Below are 26,192 nucleotides of genomic sequence, written 5' to 3'. Positions count from 1 at the left end.
CATTTCGACACGGGCATGAGTATGAAATACCAATTTCAACTCTTGGAACATCTTATATGCTCCGTGGCGTTTTAAAAACGTCTTTGAAGCCCGATTCTAAGCCGTAAAGCACAATCGGTCTGTCACCTAGCGGTGCATCAAGGACATAATTCTTCTGTGCAGCAATGAGGATAAACCTCAGATTACGGAGCTAGTCCGCATCTTTGCTACTAACATCTTTCAACTTATTTTTCTCTAGGAACATATAAAAAATAAAACAGGGGAGCTAAACGCGATCTATTGATCTACAACATAGATATGCTAATACTACCAGGACTAAGTTCATGATAAATTAAAGTTTAATTAATCATATTACTTAAGAACTCCCACTTAGATGACATCCCTCTAGTCATCCAAATGACCACGTGATCCAAATCAACTAAACCATGTCCGATCATCACGTGATATGGAGTAGTTTTCAATGGTGAACATCACTATGTTGATCATATCTACTATATGATTCACGCTCGACCTTTCGGTCTCCAGTGTTCCGAGGCCATATCTGCATATGCTAGGCTCGTCAAGTTTAACCTGAGTATTCCGCGTGTGCAAAACTGTCTTGCACCCGTTGTATTTGAACGTAGAGCTTATCACACCCGATCATCACGTGGTGTCTCAGCACGAAGAACTTTCGCAACGGTGCATACTCAGGGAAAACACTTATACCTTGAAATTTAGTGAGAGATCATCTTATAATGCTACCGCCGTACTAAGAAAAATAAGAAGCATAAAAGATAAACATCACATGTAATCAAAATATGTGACATAATATGGCCATGATCATTTTGCGCCTTTGATCTCCATCTCCAAAGTACTGTCATGATTTCTATCGTCACCGGCATGAAACCATGATCTCCATCATCTTGATCTCTATCAACGTGTTGTCATATGGTCGTCTCGCCAACTATTGCTCTCGCAACTATTGCTATCGCATAGCGATAAAGTACAGCAATTGTATGTCGCTTGCATCTTATGCAATAAAGAGACAACCATGAGGCTTCTGCCAGTTGCCGATAACTTTAACAAAACATGATCATCTCATACAACAATTTATATCTCATCACGTCTCGACCATATCACATCACAACATGCCCTGCAAAAACAAGTTAGACGTCCTCTACTTTGTTGTTGCAAGTTTTACATGGTTGCTACGGGCTTAGCAAGAACCGTTCTTACCTACGCATCAAAACCACAGCGATAGTTCATCAAGTTAGTGCTATTTTAACCTTCTCAAGGACCGGGCGTAGCCACACTCGGTTCAACTAAATTTGGAGAAACTGACACCCGCCAGCCACCTGTGTGCAAAGCACGTCGGTAGAACCAGTCTCGCGTAAGCGTACGCGTAATGTCGATCCGGGCCGCTTCATCCAATAATACCGCCGAACCAAAGTATGACATGCTGGTAAGCAGTATGACTTGTATCGCCCACAACTCACTTGTGTTCTACTCGTGCATATAACATCTACGCAATAACCTGGCTCGGATGCCACTATTGGGGAACGTAGTAATTTCAAAAAATTTCCTACGCACACTCAGGATCATGGTGATGCATAGCAACGAGAGGGAAGAGTGTGTCTACGTACCCTCATAGATCGAAAGGGAAGCGTTAGCACAACACGGTTGATGTAGTCGTACGTCTTCACGATTCGACCGATCCAAGTACCGAACACACGGCACCTCCGAGTTCAGCACACGTTCAGCTCGATGACGTCCTACGAACTCCGATCCAGCAGAGCTTCGAGGGAGAGTTCCGTCAGCACGACGGCGTGATGACGGTGATGATGATGCTATCGATGCAGGGCTTCGCCTAAGCACCGCTACGATATGACCGAGGTGAATTATGATGGAGGGGGGCACCGCACACTGCTAAAAGATCAATGATCAATTGTTGTGTCTCCGAGGGGTGCCCCCTCCCCGTATATAAAGGAGTGGAGGAGGGGGAGGGCCGACCCTCTCTATGGCGTGCCCTAGGGGAGTCCTACTCCCACAAGGAGTAGGATTCCCCCTTTCCTAGTAGAACTAGGAGCCCTTCCAAGTAGTAGGAGTAGGAGAGAAGGAAAGGGAAAAGAGAAGAGAAGGAAGGAGGGGGCGCCGCCCCTCCCCCTAGTCCAATTCGGACTAAGCATTAGGGGGGCGCGCAACCTCTCCTCTCTCTTTCCCCTAAAGCCCAATAAGGCCCATATACTCCCCGACGAATTCCCGTAACTCTCCGGTACTCCAAAAAATACCCGAATCACTCGGAACCTTTTCGATGTCCGAATATAGTCGTCCAATATATCGATCTTTACATCTCGACCATTTCGAGACTCTTCGTCATGTCCCCGATCTCATCCGGGACTCTGAACTACCTTCGGTAAATTAAGACACAAAAACTCATAATACAATCGTCACCGAAACTTTAAGCGTGCGGACCCTACGGGTTCGAGAACTATGTAGACATGACCGAGACACGTCTCCGGTCAATAACCAATAGCGGAAACTGGATGCTCATATTGGCTCCTACATATTCTACGAAGATCTTTATCGATCAAACTGCATAACAACATACGTTGTTCCCTTTGTCATCGGTATGTTACTTGCCCGAGATTCGATCGTCGGTTATCTCAATACCTAGTTCAATCTCGTTACCGGAAAGTCTCTTTACTCGTTCGGTAATACATCATCCCGCAACTAATTCATTAGTTACAATGCTTGCAAGGCTTATAGTGATGTGTATTACCGAGTGGGCCCAGAGATACCTCTCCGACAATCGGAGTGACAAATCCTAATCTCGAAATACGCCAACTCAATAAGTACCTTCAGAGGCACCTATAGAGCACCTTTATAATCACCCACTTACGTTGTGACGTTTGGTAGCACACAAAGTGTTCCTCCGGTAAACGGGAGTTGCATAATCTCATAGTCATAGGAACATGTGTAAATCATGAAGAAAGCAATAGCAACATACTAAACGATCAAGTGCTAAGCTAACGGAATGGGTCAAGTCAATCACATCATTCTCCTAATGATGTGATCCCGTTAATCAAATGACAACTCATGTCTATGGTTAGGAAACTTAACCATCTTTGATTAACGAGCTAGTCAAGTAGAGGCATACTAGTGACACTATGTTTGTCTATGTATTCACACATGTATTATGTTTCCGGTTAATACAATTCTAGCATGAATAATAAACATTTATCATGAAATATGGAAATAAATAATAACTTTATTATTGCCTCCAGGGCATATTTCCTTCATATATAACTAATATGTAAGTACTTCTGATAAATATTTCAATTTTGGTTTGCGCGACCGCAAAAATATCCTACCGCAGTGATAAAATTCATTTTATTTTTTATCTCTTATCCGCCCTCCAAAAGTTTACCTCATCAATATCCACAGTATTGCACACTAATATCCCGCAACAACGCGCGGGGTATCATCTAGTGTTCCACGAAGAAGCAACCTTGCCTATGCCATCATGACTCCCGTCTATGAAGGACTAGCCTCACTCAGGGTAGATTTTCACAAAGTAGGCGATCTATCTGCCCTTACAAATTCCTTGGTTCAACTCCACAAGATTTGGAGGCTCCCATGCGACTCCTAGCCAATCTAGGAGACACCACTCTCCAAAAGGTAATAGATGTTGTTGTTGATGATAAACTCTTCCCTCTTGCACTTCAAAAGATAATCTCCTCAACACTCAATCATTCTCTCATAGATTTCGCATGGTAATAGGAGAAGGGTTGAAGTGGAAAGCAACTTGAGGGGGCTAGAAATCAAGGGTCCGAAGTTGGAGTGGAGTCTCCTTGATTTTAACACATGTGTAGGTGGTTCTCTCTCAGAAAATGGATATGGGAAGTGGTAGTTTCGTCCTGCTTGCTCTCTCTAAGAGTAGGTGGAATGAGTAGGGTATATATAACCATCACCAAAAATCTAACCATTATACACCTTTATGCACAACTCGGTGGGACCGGGTGGAACCACTTGATGAGACCGACTAGTGAAAAGGTTTAAACTTTAGGCTTTTCGGTGAGACCAGATGAAACAACTCAGAGGGACCAATGGGTGATGACCTAAGCACTTTCCACACTTCGATGACACTGATCGAAACCACTAGGAAATTCCGAGATGAAATTGATAGGTTACAGAAGGTTAGCAAGCGCACTTCGGTGAGACCGAATATCATCTCGGTGAGACTGAGTTGCTAGGGTTTAGGCAACGACTCTGTCAAGTGTATCTCGGTGGGTCCGGGTAGATGTGTATTGGTGGGACCGAGATTGACTTTAGGGTTTTGGACAGATAGGAATACGAGGGTGTGGTTGAGGTTTTGGATAATATCTCTGAACACTTGAGCAAATGATTCATGATCAAAACCCCTCCCCTTTTAAAAGTATTGGTTTTTTTATGGACTCAATGTGATCTCTAATCACTTAACAAAAACTGTAGAGTCTTTGAAACTTTTGCCAATGCTTTGTCCTTTGCATTTGAGGGATTCACATTCACATCACATTACCATATCTATATTGAACTTTCCTGAAATATTCTTTTAATAGGCATTAGTTTGATGATTTATATGTTGCTGTGAATTATTAAAACCATCCAGAGATTAGTTGCACTTTTAGTTGACAGCAAACCCTCCATTGGAAAGCGAAGGGGTTCGATGGGAAACCTGGTTGAGAAGGGGGACGGGGCTCAACGAAGAAGTAAAAAGAAACAAGTGAGGCCGGACTGTTAGACCGACATGACAGATAGTCCAAACTCCCCTATTCTCAACTTAATTTGGAGCTGGATTGTAGACCGTCCAACACATACGAATCCAAATAAAACAGTTCGTTGGATGTCAAAATTGTCCGAACTATGTGATGCGGACAAATGAGGGCAAAATGGGGCTAGCCTTGGAGATGTCCTAATCATGGATTGGGATTTTGTTGCAAGTTGCAACTTTTCGAGATACTTCCGATACATCCGATACAATGAATAAACTAACCAAACCACCCTCGCTAGAAAGGCGTAAATTCCCTGACCCGATTCATCCCTTGCCATCCGGTCGGACCCGACAAGCGCACGCGGGGACAGGTGTCGCCCGCACGGAGGATCGCAACCCTTCCCTTCCGCATCCAACGGCGCCAGTTCCACCACGAGCCGCATCACCAACCGCGGACAGGCAAAGTGACCCACATGCCCCACTTGCCCGGTTCCGGCGACACCCCGCAGAGCGCAGCCGGCGTCGCCTCCCAATGGCTGCCTCCGATCGGCAGTGGCGGAGGTACACCTGTCGGGGTGCGCGAAGCACCGCCCCTTGAAAATGGCGTCGGGGCGACGTGGCCGGGCGAGGCACCGCTCGTCCGCCGCATATTTTACTTTCCCAAAGAGCTTAGGGCCCCACTTGCTCTCCCCTCCGACCGAATCCGCCTCCACCTTCCGCCCTACGAGAGCGCCACCGCCCCGTCGCTTGCACCCGCATCAATCGATCCGACCAAAATCCAGCTCAAATCCCTCGCCTCGCCTCGCCTCGCCGTGCCCCGGCTGGTGCCCGCTGGCCCGCCTCGTTCCTCTCGGTGTCGGATTGGAGAGATCGATTTCCATGGCCCTGCCTTGTACAGTAGCCAGCTGCCGCTTGCTGTTGCATCTGTGCAGCTGGTGCATGGTCTCCCCTCCCAAATCGTAGTCGCCGCCGGCTCACCATTTGTCCATATCATTGCTCACCACGGCTCCCATCCCTTCTGGTTGCTTTGGCGTTGATTGATTTTGGCGTCTACCCGTCTAGGGTTTCAAGCTCAGCGTCGGCGTTTCAGGTGAAAAATCTATTACCATCTCCCAGTTACTCTGCGTGATTTTGTTTCCCTCCTAGGTAATCGAGTGTAGCTGCTGAGTTAATTGTATGCATGTGCAGCTCTGTGTAGTTTTTGTTATCTCCCGTGTTAAAACTTCGATTGGCTAACCTCTTAGCATAAAATTACGAGCTCCTTGCTTGATCCAGACGCAGGTGCAGGCTGGGCTAGATGTTTTTATTTATTTAATTTTGGGCACTGAAAGTGATACTAGAACCGGCGTTGCTGAGTTTTTGCATTGCGAGGATTCAATCTTAGGAGATTTATTTAGTTGTCGCGCTTGATGTTGTAATTTGTGCCGCAATGTTGGAGATGCCCTTCGAGTTCTGCATTGTTGTTGGTGGGTGTCACAGTTTTCCTTGATTCTAGGGATGCCATGCTTTCGGTAGTGGCACCCCTATATGTTATCATGTTGTGAGCGCTGAGAGCCATAGATGTAGTATCAGAAACTTAAGCTGTGTTGTAGTTTGTTGTTTCATGATTCTGGATTTTGTGAACAATAACCGTGGACATCTCAAGTATAATGACCAGAAATGGAGGAGGATGAGTATTTTTGTTTTGCAAATAGTGGATTATAATTTGCACATCATTTGTTCCTATTTGTGATGGTTCCACAAGCTTTGGGTTGTAATACCCTATTTGTATTTGGTTTGCATGCTCTTCATGCATAGTTCATGTATAAGTATGCCACGGGTTATGCTCCTATATGCCACTAAAATTCAGCGTACCCTTCTCGGCTGTGAATGTACAATTCAATGAAGAGCAACTGCAGAAATATCGCAATTGTATTTCTTTGGATGGCTTACTCAGTCAGTTTAAACCAGGTTTTTAGAACGTCTTCAGTGCTTTTGTAGCAACTATGCGTTTATGCAATAGCTTCAGATTTTGAGAAGGCAATTATTATTGCAATGGTGGAGGTTTGGCATATAAAATGGTCACTGGAGAACTGGATTGTTTCACTAAAATTTAAAGCATGTGTAAGGACGAATTGTTTCACTAAACATCATGATCCGTTGCATGTTTCATGCTACTGCCAAAATATATTAATTTTCACCATTTGGAAAGGAAAATACAACACTGGTCCTCCTTTGTGATTTGACCAACATCTTTTGTGGAAATTGTGGTTTGTGGGGTTGGCGTGCTCTGTATTCAAACATTGCAATTTGCACGCTTAGTAGCTGTCATTGGTGTTTTGACATTTCTGTGTTCGATATGCAATAATTAGTACAAATCCACTTGAGTTGGCCGAGGCTCAGTGTCATTTATTGAAGTTCAGACTCCGCAACAGAACCAAATGATTACATTGGTTTGTAGAGAGGCTTCTACTGGTCTGCCTTAACCAAAGCTTCTTCCAGGAGCAGGTTATATTAACAGGTACTTTCCTGTTTGTTTTCTAGTTCTTGAAGGGGAAATACCCCTTGGCCCTTGGGTGTATATGCACCTGATATGGGAAAAAAATAGTATTTGCGAAAAAAGTCAAAAAATTCTGAAACTTTTTTAAAAACAAACTTGACCTTCTGGAGGTGTTTGGATTAGAGAATGGTAACGTAAATAGATTACGCTGTTAACGGGGATGTAATGGATAAATCACTGTTTTGTTTGGTTCATGCCTGTAAAGGAATTGAGTTAGGGTGTCTTCTTCGGGGTTCTCATGGCCGGTGGCTGAAAAAGAAGAAGAGCAGACAAGGGATGGGAAGGAGAGCAGACAAGGGAGGAGGACGGAGGACTGAGGAGAGGATATAGGGGGGGGGGGGAAGGAGCCTGTACCTTGCAGCGAACATTCTGCCGACAAGGACGAGCTGAGGCGGTGATGGCTACCAGGAGACGGGGCTGCGAAAAGAGGAGAAGGAGCACGTCCGGTTACTCTCCGGCCATTAGAGACGGGAGGAGCCAGCTCGACTGCGACGGCGCTAGGTTCTTTTGGGAGGTGGCGACGCTGGTCGAGGAGGAGGAGGGGATCATGGGAGGAGAAGTTGCGGTAACGGAACCATTTACGTAGGGGTGCGGGTGGTATCGATCGAGAGATAGCATGTACCCGTTTACGGAGGCAGCCGATTACAGCTTATATGAAACAAACACGTGTAACGTCTTCCGATTACACCGTAAACAAGTAACGTGGATTTCTCCCCGAAACAAACACCTCCTCTGTTGTACTAGTATAAAAAGTTTCACGAAGAAAAACAAGTGTCGTCTTCAGGGAAAACATAAATAAAAAATTTGAGGACAAAATGTGTGAATAGTAACTTGTATATAGTGTTGTTTAGTTTTTTTCCCATCCAGAATACCATGAAAGTCAATCCCTGACGGAACTTTTATATGAGTACAACAGAATTCCTTTACAGGCATGAACCAAACTTTTTATATGAGTACAACAGAATGTCAAGTTTGTTTCCAAAGATGTTTCAAATTTGTTGAACTTTTTTTTTCGCAATTACTAAATTACTTTTTCATATCAGATGCATATACACCCGAGAGCCAAAGGTGCTTGTCCTTTCTTGAAGGCTATTCTAAACAGTTCTGTATTACCTCTGAAGAAACCGTATACTGTTCAGATAAGAAACTAGAGCTGAGCTGCCTTAGCTTATACTTGGCCATCAAGCATGTGAGCAAATGTTTTTAGCAATAGTAGTTAGGGTAGCTTCCCAAAAACATGTCTTTTAGTGCTTAATTAGATCTCTTTTAGCTCTGTAGAGTGTAAAAATCCGCAACGTGTCAAGCATCATGTTGTAGTATAAAACTATGGTGAACAATCACGCAAGAGAGAAAAGCTTTAGCAAAGCTAACTGCACATTCTCAAAGCACAGCCTCAAAAGAATACAAGGACTGTCCCTCTCAAACCTTTTAAAACTAAGGCCTCCTTTGGTTTGGAGGAATTTCATAGGAATTCTAGAGGATAGGATTTCTTATAGGATTTTTTTCCTTAGAGCCCTTTGGTTCATAGGAATGGATTCTTATTCCTACATAGGATTGGTTCCTATCCTCCACATTTTATAGGAAAATAAAAATGAGCCTAGACTCAATGGAAAAATTCCTTTGGTGTCAACCAAATGACATCTCGTTTCCTATTCCTACTCATAGGATTTGAGATACATGTCATCTCATTTCCTACAAAATTCCTATTCCTACGATAATCCTATCCTATGAACCAAAAGAGGCCTAACTGATTCTTACCCCAGCCCCACACAAGAATCTAATCCTAAAGAACATAACCTCTTATCCTCTCAAGCCCTGACAATTGTTTCTTCCTTGCTCTGTCCTTGGGTGTGGTTGCTAAATTATTGTTCCTTGCGTGTCCTCCTTCCGCAGCAAGTAGAACTCCTTATTAATGTAGGGCTCCTAGCTCAAATTCAAATAGGACTGGGATATGAGTCACACCCTGAACGACCGTCCTTTTATTCAACGTGCTCTCTTTTCAGGAGTATATGTGAGTTGGCTAAGCTGTTATAACACTTTATGGATGTAAATTTCTTCAGGATTTGGTAACTCAATGATGTCCAGGAAATATTTGTGTTATCAGTGGTATTAACCTGGGGCTGGACAACCTTTGTCTGTTGTGAAGAGCACCAACAGAATCAGAATGCTGTTAGATGTTATTTCTGTCCTATCGTTTGTTGAATGGACTAAGAAAGAGATTGTTGCTTGTAGTATTGGTACGATGAGGTGAAGTTTGAACATCAACTAGTTTTTAACTCTTCCCACCATCTCTCCTTGGCAGTTGAGAATTTTGGTGTTTTGGTTTCCCTGTGCTGAATATAGCTTTGACTTAATGAAATTGTGCTCTATACTGTCATGTAACATTGGATGTATACGGATAGCTGTTGGCCCTAGAAATACTGGCTAAATCTACAAATTTGTTAGAGATCAAGTCCCTCTGCTCACACAAAACCTTTGCCACTTCCACTATTTCTCCCCATCATTTTCTCTCCTTGTTCAACATGATATCTGGTAGCGACGCAACTACGTAAAGCACATTCCGATTGGATACTAATATATTTAATATTCCCTTTCGAAATATACTCTATACTGCATCGAGACGAGTTCCACTTTCCCTTTGAACATCATCTCGTTTGCTAGGCAACAAGCCTGATACTTCGTAGAACCATTGTTGTCGGGGCTCTGCAGCTTATCACCAACAATAGCAGTACCATTTACTTCACTTCAAGTCCGCTTTTGATCTAAATTATTTATTTCCTTTTGTGCTAGTTTCTGCAAGTGGAGGCGGCAAGCTAGAGACAGCAACTGCATAATTTGCAAGAAAATCGTAAGTTGTACAAATACATACTCTTTCTATTATTCATGAGAAAATGACATATATATCACTCATTCTTACTATGTAATTAGATAATGCGTCCTAACTTTCTTTCTGAGTTTCCCCGTTGCTCAGATTCACATGTTTTTCTTAACATTTGCTGAAAGTCATCTATAGAAATATTTGAATCCAGGATATAAAAATTTAATTGGTTTAGAGCTGCTTTATCTGCATGCAGATGACAACAAGAAAATCACAAGTTGCACAAGATACTTTATATTCATGAGAAAATGACATAGATTTCTGTATATATTTATATTTGTCCACAGATCATTTTTAATAGATATGTATCGGTACTTTGTAGTAGACCTTAGTGCTCGTGCAGTTTGCTCAAATTAACATGATTTGTCGAAACATTGTTGAAATCAATCTATAAAGATAAGAATTCCGGGTATGATAAATTCAGTTGATCTGGAGCTGCTTTATCTGCATGTGAATCACAAATGCTGCTGACAGATATGTGTGTATTGTACACCCGAGAACCTGACTTACTTGAAGCTATTTTAATGCGGAAATGGTTGAAGCAGTCCTGGAGTATTGAGGAACAAATTTTGTACTCCCTCCATAAAGAAATATAAGAGCGTTTAGATTACTAAAGTAGTGATCTAAACACTCTTATATTTGTTTACAGAGGAAGTATTTAATATGAACTTATAGATAAATTTGTTCCTGTTATTCATGAATTCATAATATTGATGTGGCGGTAATGTTTACTCCCCTCAGGTATTATTAGGTGTATTTTAATTGTCGAAGTTTATGCGTTGACCAAGAACTATAGTACAATGATATGTGGGTTACTTGATGCAACATTTGTAGCATTTGATTTGTATTCTGAAGTAGTTCCTTATGATTGTGATTTCTAACTATTAACAAAAGATCGTAGAAGAAGCTTGTGGTGAAAGTTTGAAATTTTGATAAAAAAGATACGCGTTATGTATCCAGAGCTATAGGGACCCATGGCATAGAGTTCCAGGATATATCATTATTTTGCTATTAATCCTTTAGCTAATCAGGTGAATATTGGTAACCAACAATCTTTGTTTACCGTGATGTATGAACGGACAAAGTATTTCCACCTGTTAGCTAAGCTATAGTGGCTCTCTTGCCATAGTATTTATTTCCAGTTAATTTCTCTGTGCCCGAGTGATACTTTTTATTAGCCTTTGCGAACATGCAAGCAGTGGCATACTTAGAAATGGAGAAATGTAAACCCTGTTACACACCACAGAACTTTCTAAGAATGATGGCAGAAAAAAGCGGTAACTGAATTTTGCTCAATCCACACTTCACACCTTTTGTCAGTAAGCTAGCTGCTCATGCAGTTGAATAAACTCACAGAATGTGTTAAATTGTTCTAATACAACCATTTGCACAACAGATTAATCCTTCCATGGAGTACATTTTATTTGTAACAGATTTACACTACCGTTTATCAATCGGTCGTCACATGTGAACCACTTATGTCTTGCTATGGGTTTAGGTTCTTTACAACCAATAGTATTCTGGCTGCTCTGAATTGTATCCCTTGATAATAATAACAACAAGAGTAATCCCATACCCCACGATCGTCATGGATGTAGTTGCAATCTGCAAGATTTAATGTAAGTCATAATCAAAGAAATTTGTGATTGAAACTTATAAAGAGCTGAGAAAAGAGTCAATAGATCCCGTGCAGAAAAAAACAAACATGTACCCTAGTTTAGGGGGCGCAGTATGCTCAACATCATTTTGTTGCTGCGGGGAATTGAGTTCAAGATCAACAGAAACATTGGCATCTTCAACAACTGCAAAATTGTATGGAGTTCTTGAATTTCGGTTAACTTCAGTCACTGCCTCCGTCTCAGAGAGCTGAATAGAGAATTAAACAAAAGTCAATCATGGAAATCATTCGTGTGATTTCAACTATCATGATTAATTCAATACCTTTTTCTGTAACTCAACATTTTCTTGACGAATTAGGTTAATCTTTTTGTATAATTCCATGTTTTCTTGGTGGACAAGACTCCCCTGCAAATAAATCAATAGTCAGTTTGTTGAAATATTTCATACGTTTCAGGCTGGTAAATGTTGTAGTACCTTGTGATTCAGTTCATGAATCTCATCAATCAAGATTTGGTCCTGAAAGAAACATTAGTGCTCCTCTGTTAGTCTTTTTGGAGGAACCTGTGATGTGTATATATAACAAGTGTTTTGCATGTTGACCTTTTTTGTCCGGATGCAACGCAGACTTATTTCCAGTTGATTTTCTAGAGCCTGCAGTTCCTTGACACCCATTCCAGAAAGATCTTGTCCCATCAACTGCCTGCAATTAAACAATGTTGCGCGTGTTTTGACTGAATGTATATAGGGAACATTTCAGAATATTTCCATAGCCTCTGATCCAACTGTGAATTAGTGAAATGTTGTATTTCAATTTATTACTCCCTCCGTCCCATGATATAAGAGCGTTTTTGACACTACACTAGTGTAAACAACACTCTTATATTATGGGACGGAGGGAGTGGATCTGTGTAAGTTTTATCTTTTTCAGGTAGTTACGGTCTTACGGATTAGGCTTCTGTAGAATGCAACTGTTGATTTTCTGCTGGGTGGGGGTTTGACAAACCAGAGTGCTCTGACAGTAACAGTAAATAGCTGAAGTTTTTTGAACTGGTCATTGGTTTGCATGGGAAATTACTAACTTAATTTCACCTTTATATTTCTTTCATTTCTAGAAGTCAAAACTGACACCCACATAAACAGAGGATTGTTCTGTGGAGTCAGCATACCTAGTTCCCACAGAAAATATTGTACTCTTGTGCGTTTGGCTTATTGTCTATGAAACCAAGTTTCATCTTTACATCCAAAGGCTATCTGCTTTCGAATGCAATAATTTGTCACAAAATTAAATATTCTACACAGTGAATAGCTATTAATGCATGGACTCTGTTGTGCATTTTGAGTTTTGTATCCTTCGTAATTGAGTATCATGAATTATTTTCTTGAAAGAATTAAGTTTCTTTTATAGCAGATTTAAAGATTGTAGTTGCTGGATGGTGTACACTTGTGCTGATAGCGCGGTACTCTTATAAATTTGACAAATTTCTGATAAATAAATACGGAGAATTTTCAGGTTTTCGGGCCATACCGATGATTTTCTTGCAAGTTGTGCAGTTGTTGTCTCAAGCTTGCTGCCTCCCTTTGCCAGAACTATGGAATTTGAACTTACAGTTAAGTAATGCCACATCAGGTTTGCCAAAAGTATTAAAATAGACATGGTGCATAGAAAAGCATGATTGCCCTATCACTATCAGTGTCATGAAAGTACTGAATCACATGGTAATATCTGCAACTTTATTTGACTGGGTATAATTCATACAATAAATGTTGAGAGGACAAATAGGTTATAGGATAAAATATAATGCAAGTGGGAAACCTTTGGTTTTGTTTCCTTTGGGTACTTCACTCCAATGACTGTCAAGGTGCACCCAAAAAAAGTGACTTGGTGATATCAGGTTGAACATATATTTATACACCCCACATGATTTGTTGTCTTATGCCATCTCTAATTCTCTCAAATGCTTCTGTGAGGCAAATTAACCTCTTAGCATGTGAGCTTCTAAAGAAGTATGAGCTAGAGGCAGAACAGGTCTGGAAACTCGTTATTATCCTGCTGGAAGAAGATTTCGTGTGGCAGTAGAAGGTCTCAGTTTGTCTCAGTTTGATTCAGAACTGTCATTTGGGGTTCATCTCACAAGTTTCAATATAGACTGAAGGATTTGTATGTGTTGTGGATCCTTTTCAGAAGATGGGCACAGGTACATGTTTCCTTAGCTTCCATTATTCCTTCTGAGAAGTTCTGTTATGTTGGTCTTACATATTTGATTTTCTGTCCGAGGTTCAAAGGAGATTAGGATTCGGATAGGAGCTGTATGCACAAGAGCTCTTTTCAAATGGTTTCCTACATGAGAATTCCTACCCCGTTTGCTGTTTCTTCTTTGGCCAATATTTGCATCGTCTTGCAGCCTATAATCCTCAAGGTTGTTCTGTAACTGCAGAATTTAGCGAAGGGACGACGAGCTAACTTAGTGAGAAATACACTCGTGTTGGTTGATACCATTCTAGTTGAGCTTTGATGTTTAGTTCTGTAGTTAATCTGATGGGCCATTTAAATGTAAAACAAACGGTGCTGCAGACAGCACAATCTTAGGTTCACCTCAATAAGCTTCAATAGTCAAGTAAATTGCAGTTCAGCTTGATGCTCACAAACTAGTTTCATCAGGTGCACCGCCGCAAGGCCATTTTGGTCAGCTTGGATTTGATTAGTAGTGTTTATATCTGTCATCTGTTTAGAGTTCTAATCTGGCTTTGCTAAACCCTACAATTTGTTTGTAGTCAAGAATACCAGTCTGCCAATACATTTTGTTCTATGAAGGCGTTTTCAACCTCTGATTGCAAGTTGAAGCAGTTGGCTCAACACTGGGTGTTGGCACAATATCCATGCCATTCAACAGGGGTTCATTAAGATTTAAAGAGTCTTTTCCATTTGGTCAGCGGTTGGTCATCGGTGGTGGTGTTAGCTCACAATTTTCCTGTCTGAGACGTTGCAACAATAGTCAGTTTGAGGTGAAAAGTCCGGAGCTGGATCCTGAATTTAAGGGCCTTTTCCCAATTTACATGGACGAACTGCTATCACTTTTTAGTTCGGCTGATGATGGGCCTCCTGAGTCTGTATGATGAGCCAGCACGATTTGCCAAAAAAGGGTATTTGCAAATCTATGTTGCTTGAGATTTTCTTATGCCTACAAGTGATACACTAAGCCGTCTGCCCAGTCTAACGCCTCTGTTGAGATTAATTCACATGATTCTAAAAACACAAGAATATGAGAAACACACAATTGCAATATCATGTCCATTTGAATCCTACAAGATTTTGGTTTGTTTTACTGTATCACATCCAGAGCAAAGCATTAAGTATTCCAATCCTTTAAATTTCCTCTGAAAATCCTTTGAATGAGCTGCCCTAAGAGGTTTGAGTAGGCCGGTGGTATGTTGATTTGGAGAGAGAACTAGATCTCTATAGAATTGATCTTAGGCTGATGTTCTGAAAGTCACTAAACCCTTCTGGGAGTTGATAGATGGATCTAATGATTGATGGAGGTGAAGCTACTAGATCAACAATTTTAATGATAGAAATATAAGGAGGCAATGCTAGATATTTCATTGAGTTGAGTACAAGAGAATTTTGGGTCACACGTCATTAGAAAATTGGATGATTCTTTGTGTGGTCGTGTTACTGTATAATCACTGCAATTAAGAACGAGCTGCTTGGGCCACTTGCATGTGGTAGAAGAATAAAAAGTTCGCCAGTGATTTGGAAAGTAAAGATCCGGCAAAGTTTGGGTATTTGTAGCACTCACTGATGAACTGTTCAAGGGATGCCCGGCTATGGCAATTTTTTGGTTATTGGTGGTGCTAAATTAGGACGACTTGGGAAAGGTTTTGGCGACAGCGTGGGTGATACAGTGGGTATGTCATTCTGCTATTCATGATGATGAATTTGAAACCCCAATATTGACCATGTGTTCACGGTTTTGGCTCATTCGCACCCACGGTCCAATTGCTCGGAGGCCCTACTAGTATATACGCAATGTTATGGATGAGGCTGCCTCCTTAGCTCTTAATCTTTGGCTCTGAGATGTCCTTGGAGTTATCAAAGATTTGATGTTAGATGAGAAGTATGCCCCAATCCCTAATGAGATTCTTAGTGAGTTTCTCTAGAAAAAAGCTCACTTTCAGGAGCCCTGTTTCGGCTTTGTGGAGAGGGACTAAAACACATGTTCTAGTGTAAGTTGCATTTTCTTTGGAAATTGGGGCCATGTGCAGCTTCTTTTTACTCTTGATATCATACATATGGAATAAAATTCTATTGTTGAGAGTGTTTGCTATACTGACGCATAGATATCAATTGGTTTCACTAAAAGAAGATGTTGACTAGAGGAGACATCAAGAAGGTTGGTCTAGACCGAAGGAAGTATTGAAATCTGAACTCAAGGATATGAAAATAAACACGGGTTAAGGGTTCGACATCTTTGATGATATTTTTTCGCACAAAAAATTATGGGCATGTAAAGAGTTTGCCAATATGTTCCTAAAACTAGATATGTGAATATTATAAACCATTGGCATGACTGTTATTTCGAAGATAGTGACAAATGCACATAGGAGTATAACCCACAATGCTTGTGTAACCTTCATATGAGAAAGATACTTCTTGATAAACTCGTGATTGATATTACATGAGTTGTAAATCTCTGGAAAATCCAGAACAATTCTCAAACTAGAATTGAGTGGCCACGGAGATGATAAGAACGAGGATGAAGTTTTAGAAATTGATGGAGAAGAGGTGCATTGGGATGTTGAGTTTGAAATTTATTTAAGAACTGAACATGATTAAGGTGCAACTTGGATCATGTTCTTTTAGCTTAATATAGTTTAACCACAGTGTTGCACCAGTCAACCAATAATTACCATTGCTAACTACACACCGTTCAACTGATTATTCTTCTAAGGATAGAACAAAGTCATAGAAAACTTGGGAAGAGGATAAGAGGGCAAGTGGTACGACCAACGTGCTTTGTATGAGGCTTTTGGCTCATTTGTTTAAGATGGTTGTATAGAAATATATAAAGGGACACAACCGCTGTCTAGGGTAGACTTGATTTAGACATAAACTTGAGAGTGTACCATACTTCAAAGGAACACCCTTGTCAAAATTTTACAATGTGTGTAGAACATAGTCAAGGATATCCTTGATTCGAAATTTTAGCAAGCTTAGCCTATAGATGATTTGTTTGTATATCAGTTCCTTAAATACTTATTTTGGTGATTTAGTGGTCTCTTTCTCAATCTAGAATGAGATGTTATTCCGAGAGAGATTCATGTCTTACCGCGCAAACCACTAGAGGTGAGCTAAGATATCTACCTTAAAGTGCATCTAATCCCTTTGGTGGGATTTTGGTAATTAATGTCAACATATCTTAAAGTGCATCTAATCCTCTAGGTGGATTTTGCTAATTAATGTCAACATATCTTAAGGAACTAATGCTTTTACTAGCTTATTTCAGGAGTATCCTTAGGTTACAAATGACATAAAAGGTGCCCCCCCCCCCCCCCCCAAAATTCTCATGAAGATAAGTGTTGGACAAGCCAAGGACTTAGCCTTTCTATTTTAGTGATCCAAGATCACATTTAGTCCATAGGCATACTAATACTATAAAAGGAAGGTGGTTGCTAAGATGTGTTTCTTTCTCTTAAAGGTCAAACTCCAATTCCCTTGAAAGCTTTTATTTTGTCCTATATATTTGCCTAACTTTTACACCCTGGAGCTTTTACAAACCCTAACATTTCGGAGCTGCCAAGTACTCCACTCGGAACCAACAAAACATTTGGAAAAACCTTCGGTCGCCCTCTCGAAATTTTTGAATGCACCTGCTCGGAATTTTTGAAGTGGTAACAAACAGTGTGTCATAGATGCAGTAGTCTCCTCAAATCCTTTAGATGTTATCCAGTCAGACCATCCCAGCCACTTGAAAGTTGGCACCTTTAAGTCTATTCAAAGCTTCTGAGCTGTATTAAAGTGGGTGTAATGATCATATTTTTGGTCCAACCTATATATACCTCCACCTATCCCATTAGTTCACTCCAAGCAAACCCCACTCATGTCCTATGATCCGAGAGAGAACTCCACCTTCTTGTGCTGATTTCAAAGGGCTTTCTACTCCAACCATCAAGCTAATTCTCCAACCCAAAAGCCAAATCTTGAGAGATTTTGTGTGTGGAAGATATTATATTTTGAAGCACAAGAGCAAATGATTCATCACCAAGCAACCTCAACCTTATTACTTCTGTAGGTGTGTGCCTCCTAGATCAGGTAGGTGCTAGGGATCAAGATTATGAAGAAACCATGAAGTTTGTAGGCGGAGATTGCATACTTCATGAAGATCTACCTCGAGCGAGGCCAGTCATTCGTGGACGTATGCCATGATGACATAGGTTGGTTGATCCTTTGTGGAGCCTTCGTGGATTATTGTTCCTCATGGGCTAGTTCCTTAGTGGAACTCGCAACCTTGATCTTCGTGATCTTAAATCCTTCTTGTATTGAAGCCTCCATCAACATGGAGTAGGATAGCGCTAACTATCCGAACCATAGGAACAATCTTCGCTGAGCCACCCAGTGTCTGCATTTTTCTAACTCTACTCTTATTCTACTTGCATATCTTTACTTTCTGCTCCCTATACTCTTGTAGACTTGCATATATAGGGTGCTTGATTGACTGCCGTAGAAAAAGGTTAAAATCGCCAGGGAAACTAAAATTTGGGAAAAAGTCCTTTTTGCCTAGTAGTCTATTCATCCCCTCTAGACATACTTAATCGATCCTACACTACCATCTTAAAAAGAGACATATAAAAATATTCCGCATGATTAAACTTTGTTGAGAAGTGATGTTGGGTAAATCATTTTGCCGTTGCATAGGTTAGTGGTAAATTTTTTATTTATTCTTAAAGAAGTATACTGGTTTGCTTAAAGTATCACATTTATCTGGACAACCTCTCGTACTATTTCTTGGGTTGATTTAACCCCTAAAACAAAAAAAATATTACTTAACCATAATGTGGGATATGAAGATGAAATCATTCACGTGGTAACCATGTTACTGCATCACCATTTTCCTGACTTGTTATCACACACAGAGAATGACATAATGAACTATAGAAATTCCGCCAGCCACAAAATATCCCCTAGGACTCTCATTCTTCATTTCGATTTTCACTATAATTCTGCATTAAGCCATGGTTGCTCCATATTTTCATCAGTGTGATTCTCAATGCAATCTCTTTTTGGTATCATATAGTGTTAGAGAGGAACATAGTTGCTAGTGAGAATTTGATATGAACATGTGAGGAGAGAAGTGAAGTAAAGACAAGATGAGGACATTAAGGTGACATGGGGAAGACAAGATAAGTGACAGTTCAGTTGGTCCAATGAATGACACATGGGTAATATACCTTAAAACATTAGTCTAATTAGGGGTTAAGTGATTTGGTTTTTGAACCCCTAGAGTCGAAAAGGGCCAAAAAGATAACACCATGATGGATTATCTTCTATATCTAAATAGCTAGCCCCCACTAACATATTTCTCTCAACATGCAAGTATGCCACATCATCAAGCAACATGCATGGCAAAAGGCCCACCACAACATGCATTCATGCACATGAAAATGTCCACCTCAACATGCAAACATATATTAGATATTTTACAATACATTAATCAAACACAATAAAGCATATGGATTTGCAATTTTAGTTTTCGTAGTATCATTATTCACGTTCCATAGAAATCACTTATCATCGAAATGTATTGCAAATATTCCCGCAACAACGTGCGGGGTATCATCTAGTTCATACAAATGTAGCACTTGTGAAGCATGAGTAAACTATACCTTTTCCTTGTTTTCTTGCCATTGTCTCGAATCCAGACCGCATAGAGTTCACTTGACCATTTAAGTTGTTGTGGTTTTAGATCACTTAAGTTGGTACATCCAAATAATATTATGTATATTTTTAGAATATTTATTGTAATCTCATAAGACATTAAAACTTGACCACAACAACTTTCGATTCACAAGCTTTTATGGATGTTCTTTATCAAATTTAAACAATAAGTAGTTTTCTCTCCTCATTAAAAATCTTCCGGGTGGGATACACTACAATTAAAGGATGTACATGTACATATAGAATCATATGTGAAAATAATTGTGTGTATCTTGTATCTCAGGCTCAGAAACATGGGAGGTTTAATCGACGACCTTGACTAGTGTAGAACATATTTTGCCTAGTGAATGCACTTGGGTGTATTTTTAGGATTGCTGTCTTAGTAGAGTGAGTTGTATTCCTACTCCATATGTTCCAACAAATTCAAAGTCTTGCACACTTTACATTGAAGTAATTATTTAGATCTTTGCTAGAGAAAAAAGTGGTGGCACCAGGGTTCAAGAGTGACAGGATTGATATGTTCGTAAAAAGATGACGACTAGAGATAAGTGAATCTTCTATTTTATCGATGGTTGTCATTGGGATATTGGGCTTCCAGGCTGGCCGAATATGCAGTGCTACTTGGCCGGTGAGCTAAACCCAATGGAAGAAGACACCATTTTAAGTGAAGAAAAGAGCTGAGTATTCTAGAAAAGAAATGAATGAGGTTTAGCTCATCATCATTAGGGCAAAGGTCGGAAATGGCACTAAGATTAAGTTTACTTGGACCAGTATCAAGGGTGTTGCGATGTGTGTGGGTATGAAGAATTGCCATTTATGTTATCAAAAATGGTATCCAAATATGATTTAGCCAGTTAGAGGTGAGGAAGATGAATGGATAAGTGAGGTATGTCAATGAATCATGTAGGTGGATGTTGACATATGCATTTTCCTTGCATATTTTCATGTGGGGTTTTGCACCTTATCTACTTTTTATTACTATATCTCATAACATAAGTTTTTTATGTACATTTATTCCTAAGATGTCAACAATTGATGTCTCATGAAGACACGGCAATCAATTAATTCACCCATAGGGAGCTCAAGAAGAAGAAGTCACAAGCGGCACATCAGGCACACTAGCTAAAGAGTTGATCTATGGTCCAATTGGTTGTCATGGTCCAATTATACAAGGACCACGCTATCTTGCCTTGGTTTGTGCCCCAATACTTCAAATTTTGTCTGTCTCTGCATTGAGATATAAAATCAAACAAACAACGAGAGAGAAGAGTGGGAGATAACATATAGAAGTCTTGCCACCAAGATATATGTAGTCTCCATTTCACCACCACACAAATGGACAGAGAACCGAAATCAGCAACATCAAGTTCTCCATCGACCATACATGGCTGCCCAATCTCTTTTGGTTCGATTTATTGGTTTGTATGTGGATTTATTTTGAGATATCTTAATTGTTAATATCATGGTATATCTCATTCATACTCTGTTCTTGTCTTCTGTTTCCCATGTAAGTCATTCATTCTTGAGGCTATGGAGGTCTCTAGTCCAATGACGAGTACGATTGATAATTATTTTTGGTAAAATATATATGTACGTGGTGTTGCTCTTTGTAATGTTTAAAAAAGATTGAATGTGCACCCGCTGTGCTAATGGGACATGAAGAGTAAATTGGAGATAGGATGGGAAGATAGATTTTGCGGCGGATTAAGTAACCTTGACTGATCTCCCAAATTATTCACATGCAAGATCTACGTCGTAGCCACAAAAATCTTAATTAATCATGCCTTAGAGTGAGATTAGGATGCACTCTCAACCCAACCCACCATTGAAATGTGTGAATGTTTTCTATTGGAATTTTCAAACGTCTTCCAGAAGCATGTGCAAGTGAGCCATTGGTCAATCGGAGCCTCTCAACGACTTTTGGTCGGACCCTCAGAACTATTTGGAAGTTACCTCCTCTACTTTTATTCGGTGATTCCAAGCTTTGCTAAAAAGTCCGCGACAATCACATTTTTGGGTCGAGCCTACACATACTCCACTGGTACCATAAGTTCACTTGAAGCAACTTATTCAAAGCCCATTTTTTCGAGAGAACTACTCCTCCTCATGCCGAGTTCAAATGGACTTCTACACCAACTTTTCAAGCCACTCCGTTGAGCTCTAATCATCCTCCTTTCTTTCCACTCCAACTTTCCAATCCAAAGCCCCCTCTTGAGAGAGTTTTGAGTGTGGAGGAGATTATCTTTTGTAGCACAATAGCAAGAGATTCATCACCAAGCAACCTCAATCTTGTTATATTTGGATGCTAGTGACTAAACATGCTCAGAAAATGAGATCTCGCCACGACATGTCAGCTATTCTGTTTTTATGGGCATAAGTAGGAAGTAAGTCGACACATGTTGGTCTCCAAGATGATGTGGTGTTGTGGTGATAGCAACAAGGATGCACTCTTCGATCTATCCGGCATGGGCTTGCCATTAAATGCAAATGTGGTGGAAGGATGAAAAGTTATGGGCAAGAGCCTTGTCCCAATGAACTATAGCGTCAAGCATGATGGCGCTTGTATGTCTTCCTCCTTGGGTTCATTTGTTGAAGAGCTCCCACCTTCTCCATTTGACCATGGCCAACCGGGGCTGGACAACTGTTGTGGCGGCTGACGTGGTTGAAACCCTTCCCCGGGGTTCGGTCCAGTGGGGTTGCGAGTACTCTGGGTGAACCCCTTGTCTCGACGTGGGTCAATGCTGACGACAATAGCGCCCACTGTCACCATGGAGGAGTTCCCAAAGATATCTGTCAGGGCAAATGTTGCATTTGATCATGGATGCCAGCTTGTGGTTGGCAGGTGCGCTTCAAGGGATGTTAGTGCCTCCAATCGGCATATTCTTCTATTGTCTCCTATTGGTTGGTGCCTTAGGCCTAGGCTAAGTACCGTTGTCCATTGTCAGGGTTTTACATGGTTGCACTCTAGTCGACCGTTTTTGTATGGTTTTGGTCTAGTTTCCCTCATAAACCAAACTAGTCTTAATAAAATCAACGGAAGCTCCCTGACCAATGTTGACGAGATTCTATAAGAAAAGAGAAGAGTATGCATCAATTTAAAAGAAGACCAGATATCTCGATCGAACAAAAGAGCATTCGAGCTCAGTACCGCAACCAATATACTCCCACACCCATCAACCGAGAGCTAAGGCCACTCACAAGGCACAACATCATGGTACTAGTGTATGAAATATGATAGTATTATACACTAGTATCATATTGCCAATTCACTTATTCCTTTGAAAAATCCCAATACAAAGTTGTGGATATGATGTATTTCTTATTTCATTATCTCGTTTGATGCGCTATGACATTGCATCATAATATGGTACTAGAATCTCCTCTTTGATCCTTTATTACAATGTCACCTCATCTTTTTCTTAGATCTAAGCCCAGTTCCCTATACAATTACTCGCTCCATTCCAGTGAACAAGGCGCACAACATCTCAAAATTCAACTTTGACCATAAATTAGACAAACCACATGTGGATTATATGTGATAAAGAGCATACTGTTGAATTCATATTGAAAAGAAGTTTTTAATAGTATATTTTTTAAGTCACAAAAATATACATTATTAATCTAATTTATGGTCAAAGTTAAATTTTGGGAAGCATGACACCTTATTCATTGGAATGGAGGGAGTACATTCTCCAATTCCAATTCCTCAGAAATGTAATAACAAGCCAGATGTCCTGGCCATCAACGATTTGCATCTAGTACTAATTTTCCGCTAAAGGGAATCAGAACACCCAAGTAGCATGAAACATCATTCTTACTACATGCAATAATGGTCCAAACATAGCAACTGTTGACTATTCAGCAGACTCGTAATTAACTTGCTATAACTCTGTCCAGTTTAGACATGCTTGAAGTGGCGCCCTAGCTATTTCAAGCAATCTTGAGAAGGAATAAGTCCCTTACTTTGTATATTTCCTTTTTCCATATAGCTATGTATATACCCACGATTCTGTTGAACTTGGTCCGTGGCACTATGTACCATTTGATTTACCTCTATCGCTTTAATTAGCTAGTTGTTGTAATTCACAACATGATTATGAAGGCCGTAGTGACGAACAAGTAACATAACTACCCATTATTGAAACTGTCTACTGCGCGCATACATTCTGAGCTTCTTATATAACTACCCATTCTTCAAATGTACTGGGTGCACACATTTTGAACTTCCTTAACTATATATATATATAAATCTCTACCGCCAACGAAATAATGCCTAAGCTGGCGTTTGCATCGTAGTTATAGCTGAACGCTCAGCATGACCAAGACACCTTATCTCGCGCGCACACATACAACACTTCTGTACAAATGAAAAGCAAAAGTACACATTGCATCTATTCACTAAGAAAATTAAAGATAAAACTAACCGCAGTAGACACCAACTCATTGCCAACTCATACATGCATGAATATTGATGAACGTCCTTTTAGTTTAATTTAGTATTTTGATCCCTGAATTTACATCCTAACTGTAGCAGCATTTGCTCTCTTGTTCTTGCATGCAGTTTATGGATGCTAGAAAGACAATTTACCTTGCTGTTTGTGTCTTATCTAACTTGTTTCCTGAGCCTGTTTAAAAACTTTTACTTTGTTGTAACTAGTGAGACTGACGCGCAAAGAGGGGGGGGGGGGGATTATTGTAGTAAAGAGGTAAACTACTGAAAACCAATATAACTAATGAACCAGTAGGAAACAGCAGCAGCTTTACATGACGAAAAATTGTTTATCTAAGGTCTACAAGGCTTACCTTAAGCTCCGAGTTGGGGTTTGCAACAAGTTGCTGCTCCTCCTTGGCTCGGCCATATCGATCTATCACTGACTTCATGCTGCAAGAATTTGATCGAACAACACACCAATAAGGACCCACAAAAAAGAACACATACACACCAATAAGAACAGACTCTTATGTGATTTACAAACAATTACTGTACTCATGTGATGTTTGAGGTGAACATGTTTCCCGCATAATACCAGAAAACCCTAGATCTATATTACTTCATTTTGACGAGGAGATACGTATTCTCTTCATTTGAGTGTGTAGCTAGGATCAAGCTTAGAAATGCATGGAGAACAGTAATACATAAAGATGCTAGATAGAGGGTAAATAGAATAAAGAAAAGATGTGCAATTTTTTAAGCTGATCCTAAAAGGAAACAATTTGCCATAGTATTCTTCTTACTCAAGGCCGCTGTACGCATATGTTGTAGCTGTACTCTTGATGGTTGGTGGCCTTTGCAGATAAGCACAAACATATTTTCGAAAAGTTTTCTCAAAAATTTAAATAAGCTTTCAAAGGTGAAATCACAGGCACCAGAAGCTAATCAACAAAACAAGCATCTAGTTTTCATGATCAAAGTAGCGCGTATTTCTACTAAAATGGGAAAGCAAACTGAAGCAATGGAATCCATTGACCTGGAGCTGGCGTACTCATAGAGGCGGCCGGTGCTGGAGAAGATGACGAGACCGACCTCGGCATCGCAGAGAATACCCAGCTCCTTGGCCTTCTTGAAGATCCCGTTCCTCCGCTTCGAGAACGTCACCTGCCGGCTCGTGGAGTTGTCGATCCGCCGGATCACTATCTTGCCGCGCCCCATCTTCAACTACCTCCCACACGCAGAGGACAAGCTAAGCTACCCGGTGCAGAGCAAGAGGGCGATGGAAATAGATAAGCTGGGTGGATCTAGCTGCCGGAGCTCTGGAAGGAGAAAGTTCCCAGGTTTCCCAGATAGGCTGATTGGAGGGGGTGAGAGGAAGAGGAAGGGGGAGAGGAGTCTTCTGCTGGTGCCTCTGCAACTTGTCTTTCCTTTAGTTGCTCAACTTCCTTAAATTAGCAAAGAAATGGAAGGGGAAAGATACCCCCCGATTGGCTAGGATCGTAAGATAGGTTAGTTTATTGTAAATGTTAAACAACTGATGATAATTATGGGGGCATGGGCCATCTTGGAAAGGATGCCCAAATTGGTTGCACGCAAGAAAGGTAAAGCAAGGCATTGTACAGTAGTAGATATAAACTTTTATTTAAATACCTTGGATGTCATTTAGGGACAAGTCAAGATATGAGGCTGTCTGTAAAGAGACGCCACCTTGATTTCTTTAGTGGGGTGGAGAAAAGAGAACGAAGCGGGAGAATGCGGCTACATGTAACTCTACAAATGGTCTACGACACTAATAATTTAGATTAGTTTCGTGACACTAGTCTATGTTATTAATATGTGATGCAGGTAACAATGTAGGTATCATAGGTTGGCTATTACATTAGTATTTTTTTTAACCTTTTCCTTTTCTCTTCTTCACATTTATTGTATTGTTATGGTGCTGTCATGCATGTGGACTCTGCCTGGTGGCTTTATTTATAAAGTCGAGCGTATGCCTTTTTTTTAAAAGTACACGTATAGCCGGACTCTTGCATGAGAGCCCACACTCCTATTACTTTTTTA

General features: G+C 40.5%; 1 protein-coding gene and 1 pseudogene across 2 annotated transcripts; one reads left to right on the top strand and one right to left on the bottom strand.

The window, feature by feature from the left end:
- The first annotated feature begins 5,246 nt into the window (after positions 1–5,246).
- LOC125538590 lies at positions 5,247–16,039 on the top strand (annotated as a pseudogene).
- Positions 11,458–25,555, bottom strand: LOC125538588 (MADS-box transcription factor 27-like). 2 transcript variants are annotated; one of them, XM_048701854.1, is made up of 8 exons: positions 25,168–25,555; positions 24,503–24,581; positions 13,292–13,353; positions 12,367–12,466; positions 12,241–12,282; positions 12,088–12,171; positions 11,858–12,012; positions 11,458–11,751 (listed from the first exon to the last, which is right to left on the bottom strand). In XM_048701854.1, the coding sequence occupies exons 1-8, from the start codon at positions 25,347–25,349 to the stop codon at positions 11,733–11,735; spliced, it is 723 nt and encodes a 240-aa protein (XP_048557811.1). In that variant the 5' UTR covers positions 25,350–25,555; the 3' UTR covers positions 11,458–11,732. The 2 variants fall into 2 exon arrangements, with proteins under 2 accessions (XP_048557811.1, XP_048557810.1); XM_048701853.1 differs by having other exon boundaries at positions 11,458–12,012.
- Positions 25,556–26,192: the final 637 nt, after the last annotated feature.

Source organism: Triticum urartu, chromosome 2, assembly GCF_003073215.2.
Source record: "Triticum urartu cultivar G1812 chromosome 2, Tu2.1, whole genome shotgun sequence".
NCBI classification, from domain to species: domain Eukaryota; kingdom Viridiplantae; phylum Streptophyta; class Magnoliopsida; order Poales; family Poaceae; genus Triticum; species Triticum urartu.
This window is presented reverse-complemented; position numbering and strand designations above follow the sequence as displayed.

Bases quoted from the DNA above. Each gene is read 5' to 3' on its own strand.
- LOC125538588 (XM_048701853.1), bottom strand. From the start codon at position 25,349: ATGGGGCGCGGCAAGATAGTGATCCGGCGGATCGACAACTCCACGAGC. The intron at 12,467-13,291 runs GTATGGCCCGAA...GTTTAATTGCAG, and splicing joins AACTTGCAAGAAAATCATCG to GCAGTTGATGGGACAAGATC. The intron at 12,283-12,366 runs GTCAACATGCAA...TGTTTCTTTCAG, and splicing joins GTTGCATCCGGACAAAAAAG to GACCAAATCTTGATTGATGA.